General features: G+C 36.9%; 1 protein-coding gene across 2 annotated transcripts; it reads right to left on the bottom strand.

Moving 5' to 3' along the window:
* Window positions 1-1,262: 1,262 nt before the first annotated feature.
* Window positions 1,263-6,489, bottom strand: LOC149812147 (uncharacterized protein At2g37660, chloroplastic-like). 2 transcript variants are annotated; one of them, XM_089993721.1, is made up of 9 exons: window positions 6,256-6,489; window positions 5,947-6,033; window positions 5,572-5,630; window positions 5,074-5,169; window positions 3,666-3,746; window positions 3,530-3,592; window positions 3,159-3,332; window positions 2,843-2,938; window positions 1,263-1,708 (listed from the first exon to the last, which is right to left on the bottom strand). In XM_089993721.1, exons 1-9 carry the CDS (start codon window positions 6,455-6,457, stop codon window positions 1,628-1,630), a joined length of 939 nt encoding a protein of 312 aa, XP_089849847.1. In that variant the 5' UTR covers window positions 6,458-6,489; the 3' UTR covers window positions 1,263-1,627. The 2 variants fall into 2 exon arrangements, with proteins under 2 accessions (XP_089849847.1, XP_089849848.1); XM_089993722.1 differs by lacking the exon at window positions 3,159-3,332 and having other exon boundaries at window positions 6,256-6,488.
* Window positions 6,490-8,132: the final 1,643 nt, after the last annotated feature.

Genomic DNA, 8,132 nt, shown 5'->3' with positions numbered 1-8,132 from the left:
GCATAAATTACAAAGTCCAATAACTTGTACCATTTTTGTCATATGCTCGAGAAGGCTTAATGTTATTCAAATTACTGTGATGAAGATTATGGCACTGGTTCGTCCACGTGATTCCTTATCCTCTGTATTGATATTTTTGATCATGTACAACATCAATTGTTTGTTCTCTATTGTTTGCACGTCGAATATCATTTATTGTTTGAAACTATTCGCAAAGGACTGAACTCGATAGATGGTGTCTCAAATAGACTAACATTTTTTACTTCTTCTTTAGCTTTGCGAGCAACTAAGTAAACATCACTACATAATAACATTGATTTCACATCATCATTGTCCAATACCTTCATCCATATATGTTGGCTCAGATGATCATTGATGCTTTCACATATCCGGTTTTATGATACATCAAAGTTATAAATTTTTTACAGTTAATGTTTTTTAAGATGATTATAAATCTTAAGTATGGTGATCAGTATTATGGTAATGTACTATAACTATTTCAGAGTTCATCATTAACTACCTACACCAACTATACAACATATCATTCATCTAATGAAAAATGACATGTGAGAACATCCACATGCACTTCATACATTCAATTAACATAACTACCTACAACTACTATGAAAACCAACTACTCACAATAACGCCTTAACTCTTATTCAATGGTTGTACAAAGTAAACCCTAGCCCTATTACACCAACACAAAAACATCAAATATTAACTAAAGGACAAACAAAAATATATAAATAAACTATAATACAAACAAATACATATTTATGAAAAACTCCTAAACATAGTAAACCTTAAACGGTAAATTCAATGACAAATATTAAATAAAACATAAAAAAATATCAACAACAACCAAATACAAATACACATAGGCCTATTAAATGCTCATATCTACAAAAAAGGAAAAAAATTAGAATGATATATATATATATATACTATTCGTATGGAACTCAACTTTCAACTTAACTTAGAAAGTCAAGAAGGATGATACCACAATTTTGTCGGGATGCAACAACAAATTTCATGGGACTCACCGCATGAAGAGAGAAAAAAATGCTTAGGGTTACAGTGAAGTTGGCTATTTGTGGTTTTGGTCATCAGATAGATTTTTTGGAAATTGTGGGATTTTTAAGAAAATACCTCATTTTTGCCATACGTACTATCATTTTCTGTTTCATTTATAGGTCAAATGAAGCAACTTATAATATTTAGTCTATGGATAAACGTAAGTGTCAATTATGTTTGTTACATGCGTAAACAATGTTTATAGCTATTTATAAAGGGTTTATATATCCAAAAGAGTATTCAATGTCTCCAGGCGTTATCAACAAGCATTATGGAATATATCGTCATAATACATAATTAACAAATGGATCAGTAATTCTCTGGTGGTAAATGTTTCCATTGGACATCAAAAGTAGTTTGTCCAAAGGAGGCACAAAGATTGGAAATCACCCTCATAGAGTTTAGATCTATGTAACTATCCCACTGAACCTCTAAAATTTTGCCCATCCTGAGTGATGCATTTGGATCATCTGCAGTGCCGTGGTGAGGGTATTGACATGTTCCCTGAGCAGCAAAAACCATGCATAGAAGAGAAACCATGTTTTGTATTTCATAATGCTGCTTCCTTCATTCTGATCAGGGATGAAAAACGCTCTTTCCAGTCCAAAACCTTTTCATCTCCATTCACCACCTGCATGATACATCACTTTATCATTTGTTTGATGTATTTGGTGATGAGATATTGATAAAGTAGTGAGAACTCATTTCCGTGTTCCAAACAAGCAGTCAAATTCAAGTATCAGCCTGTAGCAAGAGGTAGAACAAGAGCTACCTAAACCCTGGATACTGTAACATTTGGGGAAAACATGACTAATATGCCTTCAATTTTTAAAGGCTCCCAGGTTATGTTTGATTCAGCAGGAAAACATTGTCTGGACACGGTCACGCCTTGGCGTTTGTCCAGGACCCACGACTGCATCTTGTTGAAATCAAACAGGCAGGGACAGGTTCCACACGAGGCCGCTTTGTCCCTGTGCAGAACCTGTTCCGCGAGTCAAACACCACCTCAGAGCCTAGAATGATGAACATTGTGTCAAGGTTGCGACAAAAGGTTCCAAGTCACAGGAACAGGTTAAAAAATATTCGGGCAATGATGTAGATGGCCCTCACTTTTATTGAAAATACTATTACTATTTGCAAGCTAGAAAATATAACAAACATGGCCAATTTACTGTTTACTTAAAAATTTTGCTCTTTTGCCGCTTGAAAATTCAGTCACCGGATTTTTCAGGAGACAACTTACATGGTGCCTGATTTTTCCATGCAACAACTTAGACAAGTGGTTTGACCAAGGTGCTTAATTTGTTAAGCGATAAAAGGGTAAAACCATCACACAAAAACTCAAAGTGGCCTGTTTGACATATTTCTCTAATCTCAGCCAGGAATGGTGCCAAAAGTGAGTACCATCTATATGTCATTGTCAGACAAATATTTGGCCACCAAGTGTTAGTGTGTCCATGTAACATCTGATATCACACTTGATCTAAGATACAGCCCATTTTAATAAATGAAAAAATTTATAAAAAAACTTATTTGAATGCAAATAAATCCATCTTAGTTTCTTAGGAAACAACATCCCGATGCCAATCAAATCAATTTTCTATCACCATCATCAAAGGAATGCATTAAACTTTCAAGTTACAGATTTTGGTATCAATGGAATTCCTATATTTTGGCTACGACTTGCATCAGAAGAAGAATGTCCAGATGGTAGCAGTGAATCGAAAAAACAAGTTTGAGGTTACAATGGGAAGTAACCACTGACCTCAAAAACTAGTCCATCCTGTGGAATTACATCAAGTGCCTCCACGCAAATGGCAGCAGCATCTTCTTTGCTCAGTGTTCCTTGTGCTGCACTACCCTGAACAAGAACAAGAACAAGAAATGGCTAGTGAGAACTAGAGAAAATGTCTAATGATCTCGAGCATCGGTTCCCTAGCCTAAAATATCCTGCGGCCATTATCTCTTGGTGCATCAGCTAATTAACATTGTTAGTCTTTTTAGAGAAGTGACATTGTTTATGATATTATTAGTACTTTTTTTTTCGCGATTGCGAAGAATGATGATTGTGAAAGAACAACCTCTTGGAAGCTGAAACCAAGCTCGCCACCAGGAATATCGCGTAATTCTCCAGCTTTAATGATGGTGTATGAAATTCCTGCTGCTTTCACCGCCTCTTCATCCTTCTCAGCCAACTTCTTGGTATTGCTATTCATTAGAGCTTGGATTCCACTGCTACCTTTATAAACAGCCAACTACAGTCCCCTTAAAAATTCCCAAACAATTGAAAAGTGAAAGTATGTTATGAGGTCAAATAAGATTAGCATTTCTTCTAAAGTGAATCAAGAAACAGTCCTAACATCTACAATTTGGTGTTCAATGTAAGATTTTGTTCCACTTCATGCTCTCTAGTTTTTAACGGAAATGCATGCCTCTTGGAAGAATGGAAAACCTGAGATAACAAGACTATATGTTGTACCCCCTCCATGCTGCCAATATCTGATAAGAAACCTTCCTGTCAAAAACAGCAATCATCATAATGAGGCAACCAAGAAAGGCTTGATGGAATGGACATCAATAGAACGTACATTTGAGGGACAAATGATGGCACGGACACCTCTCATGGCCGCCTTTACCCATGACCTATCTTTTGCATCTCCAGCTATTGGCTTTTTTTATGGTGACAAGTAGAACAGTGAAAGTGAGTTATGAAAATGATGATATAGTAACAACCATGAGAAAAACATCACCGACAGGGGCGGAGCCACATAGACCCAAGAATCCACAACAGGGAGTTCTAGCCAGGGTTGGATAGTGCCCACCCAAGGACCCAACCCATGTCTAAAAACACATGGCCCCCCTCTCCACACCCTGATTCCAACCCCCCCCCCCTGCTCCTCTCTGTCTCTCTCTGGGATGGACATTGGCCATGAGGACTGAGGTGTGAGTCCATGCCCACTGTTGCGACCATCTTAATTAATTAGGGTTTTAATGTTTTTTGTCAATTAGCATTAGGGATGACTCTATGAATAATGAATGTTTGAGTTTGATTAGAATATTAGGTGCTTTGTTTTGTTTTTTTAATTAGGGTATTTATTTGGATTTTTTCAAATGAAATTAATATTTAATTAGGGTTTTTTTTTATTTTCTTTTCTTTTTCTTTTCAATTATCATTAAGGATGATTTCATTAATGAATGCTTGATTTTGGTTATCAAACCCTTAATTGTTTTACTTTTGTTAGGATTTAAGTTTTTTATTTTTGTTTTTCAAATTTCATGAATATTAAACTTTCTACTTATTTTTGAGTTTTTGTTTTCAATCAACATTAAACATGGTTCTATGAATGCATGCTTGATTTTAATTAGAATTTTAGTTTTTTTTAATTAACATATCTATAAATGTTGTTTTGTAAGGAATTGGGATTTTGATTTAGTCCTTTTAAAATGTCATAAATGTTTAGTTATGATTCTAGGAAATTTTTGTGTTTTTTTTTTCAATTACCATTAGGCATGAACCCATGAATAATGAATGCTTGATTTTTGTTAGAATATTAGCATTTTTTTATTAATATGAATTTTGTTAGGATTTAGGTTTTTTATTTATGTTGTTCATATTGCATGAATGTCTAATTAGGGTTTTAAGGGTTGTCTATTTTTTTCTTTTCAATTAGCATTTTAATTAACAATTATCATCATTTTATGCTTGATTTCTAGTAAGATTATAGGTTTTTTTTTGTAATTTGTTTGTCTTTAGTATAGCTATACTTTATGGAGTTAAGCTTTAAAATATTTTTTGCTTGACCATCCAAATATTTTTGCAACGTAGACATTTGATTTTATGAAGTTAAGCTTTAAAATAACTTTTTTTTTTAAATATATTGTTAGTATAGTTTACTAGTAATTAATTTTTCTGTGTTTGTGCCCACCCTAATTTAGATTCCTGGCTCCGCCCCTGATCACTGATCACCGAGATATGTAAACTCATGAAGTTTTCACCTCAACATAAGAGCCAAAGGAATCCACAGCTGACTGTTTATCCTTCACTATTGCTTTTATCCGTGCTCGTTTAAGGATCAGTGACAAAATCACCATCTGCTTGTTTACAAAAGAGTGACAAGATTAACATACAATGCTAAGCAGAGGAAAACTGCAAAAGGAAGACTTGGAAAATAAGAAAGGAACAAATTCAATAAAGGAGTTTCAGAGAAAATCTGCAAAAGGAGCTTCTTTTGAAGATAAGAAGGAAACAAATGCAATAAACAAGGGAGTTTCAGAAGTAAAGGTAGTATGGAATTTCAGATGGATTTGGAAGCTTTTGGTTTATTAAAAATAAGGACACATTACAAAACGAAAATTACTACTGAGCTGGACCTTTTCTTTTCAATCAATTTGCCACAGAGCAAGAAATCATCTGAGCCAATTGGTGCTCTGATCCCAAGCGCTACATTTCTCAAGAAATCAATTCACTCCAAAAGATTTATTCAAATCACAAACCTGACCAATCTCACTGTCGCCATTTGTTATCAATATGGCATCTCGAGCTTCATCTGCTTCTGTCATCAAGAAAGCACGTACCCTCACATCAAAGATTTTAAAAGAGAAGCAACTTTTTTTTTTATATAACGCTAAGAAACTGCACCCGACACGACGACCTGGTCATGCTGGCTCAGCCTGCCATACCTACGGTCATCATGCTAGCGGTGTAAAACTCCGAAGCTATGACCCCCACCCCAGGGCTATGCGGGAGATCAGTTTTGCGCAGGGGAGTGATGCTCGTGGGAATCGAACCTTGACTGCCCATCTAGCGTCTTTCTGCCAAGGTCCTACTTCCACCCCACTATAATAAAACTTTTCACCATTCATTAATACCTGCAGATTCATCTTCCTCGGTTGGAACACGGCCATCTTTTGGGAGCTCATCTCCTGCCCCATACCATTTTCTCAACTTGGGTCCACCTACAATAAAAAATTAAGCTCCGTACCAACAAAGGGCACCATTTAGAATGACAAAAAACTTTACATCCACTGAGGGAAACAAACTTTGAAGAATAGCAGCAAGCATTTCGTGTTTCATTTCTGTAAGGAAAAAAGGTATCATAAAAATCGTTTTGTTCATGATTTCTAAGCACAAGATCAGGGGAAGAGAGATGACCAAAATTCATGGTTTGATGCAAATACCTTCAATGTAGTCAAGAATTCTGTCAGTGAAGCTCATTTTTTTCTTGGAGGAGCATTGGACGACCCTTCTTCTTTGGGTTTTGAACGATGGGACGGTGGAGTTCGAATGGTAACTTGGAGACAATATATGTGTGGAGAAACATGGTGGTGGTTGGACTGCAATGTAATCCCTCGAGAGCATTGAAGAGGCTGATAACGCCATTGAGAGAGAGAGAGAGAGAGAGACTATGGGAAAACCATGGTCATGCTTCTTCTCTTCACGTATGGTTGAAGCTGATTGTGTATGGATAAGGTGTTGGTCGTGATCGTCTCGCTTTATCCATCCCCAGTTTGACTTTATATCTCTTACCATGGAGTCTATTGGAGCAACGAATGAGGGTCAAGTGGACTCAGCTGGAAGTCGTCGGATCATGAACTCTGGTCACATGCTCGTGGATAGGGAGGTCTGCCCCTACTCCAAGTTTGGGTCTCCATGTGAGCACCCTGTTTCCCAAGGCGAAGTATGAGGCTCTTTTGGGACAAGGGGTGCACCCTCGGAGTTTTATGTCGCTAGGATGATGATTGTAGTATTGGGTTCAGCCCTATTCCTCATTAATGATATGGGGAAGTGAAATAACCACCCACTGCTTCTCATTAATGCAGGAGAAGTTGAAGGGTCAAAACCTCTTTGGTTTCTGGAATGAGTCTAGAAGGCTCACATCTAGAAAGTTTACATTTAGAAGGCTCTATGCCATCTATAAATAAGGGTGCAGAGGCTATGTGTTGGAGAAAAAAGAGCAGAGTGTTGTGAGCAGAGTGGTTGTGTGCAGCGTCTAGAAAGAGAAGTAAGAGAGAGGGAGTAGAGAGAAGAAGAGGAAGGAAGAAGGTTTGTCACCATGCATTGATCCTCATAAAGAGGTGTTGGTTGTGGTGTGGGTTTTGACTCGGGTTGTGCACCCGAGAGGTAACCTTGTATCCCTCTCTTCCTGTAATTCTTTTATTGTTATTCTCTTTAACTTTGGGCAAAACTATTGGATGTTGTACTCTCTACATTGTACTATCTACTCTTATTATAGTGGATTATTCTCTTTGTGCCCCGTGGATGTAGGTCGTGTTGATCGAACCACATAAACCCTTGTGTTGTGATTTGATTGTGCCTTTATTAGATCATATATTGCTTCTGCGCGAATATTTTTGTTATCTTCATTACTCTACAAGTGGTATCAGAGCTGGTTCGTGGAAAGTCATGTCTTCAAAGTTTGAGGTGGAGAGGTTTGATGGCAAAGAAAACCTCTCCTTATAGCAAAGAAGAGTGAAGGCTCTACTTGTACAACAAGGGTTGCACAAGGCCCTTGTTGGAAAGGCGAATAAGCCAAAGACCATGACTAATGATGAATGGGATAATCTTGACTTAAGGGCCGCTAGTGTGATTGAGTTATGTCTATCAAATAAAGTCATATATAACATGATGGAAGAGAGGACAACGGCGAGATTGTGGTTGCGGCTAGAGAGCCTCTATATGACCAAAGACTTGTCCAACAAGTTACACTTCAAGAAACAACTTTATAGTCTTCGTATGAAAGAAGGTACTCTCATTATTGATCATCTTAATGTGTTTAATAAGATTATTGTTGGTCTGTTTAGTCTGGATGTTAAACTTAAAGATGAGGATAAAGCTTTGTTGTTACTAACCTCATTGTCACCATCTTATGAGCATCTTGTGACAACCATAATTTATGGAAAAAAAAACATTGGATATGAAAGAAGTCACACATACACTCATTTCAAATGAAATTAGGAGAAGACAATCACCGAATGAGGATTCTGGTGAAGGATTAATGGTGAGTTCATCCAAAGGACAGAAAAAATGACCGCATATATATGAGCAAGTCCAGGTC

Source organism: Nuphar pumila, chromosome 17, assembly GCF_984573655.1.
Source record: "Nuphar pumila chromosome 17, dmNupPumi1.hap1.1, whole genome shotgun sequence".
In the NCBI taxonomy this organism is placed as follows: Eukaryota; Viridiplantae; Streptophyta; class Magnoliopsida; order Nymphaeales; family Nymphaeaceae; genus Nuphar; species Nuphar pumila.
Note: the sequence above shows the minus strand (reverse complement) of the source record. Positions and strands in the feature narration are given on the sequence as shown.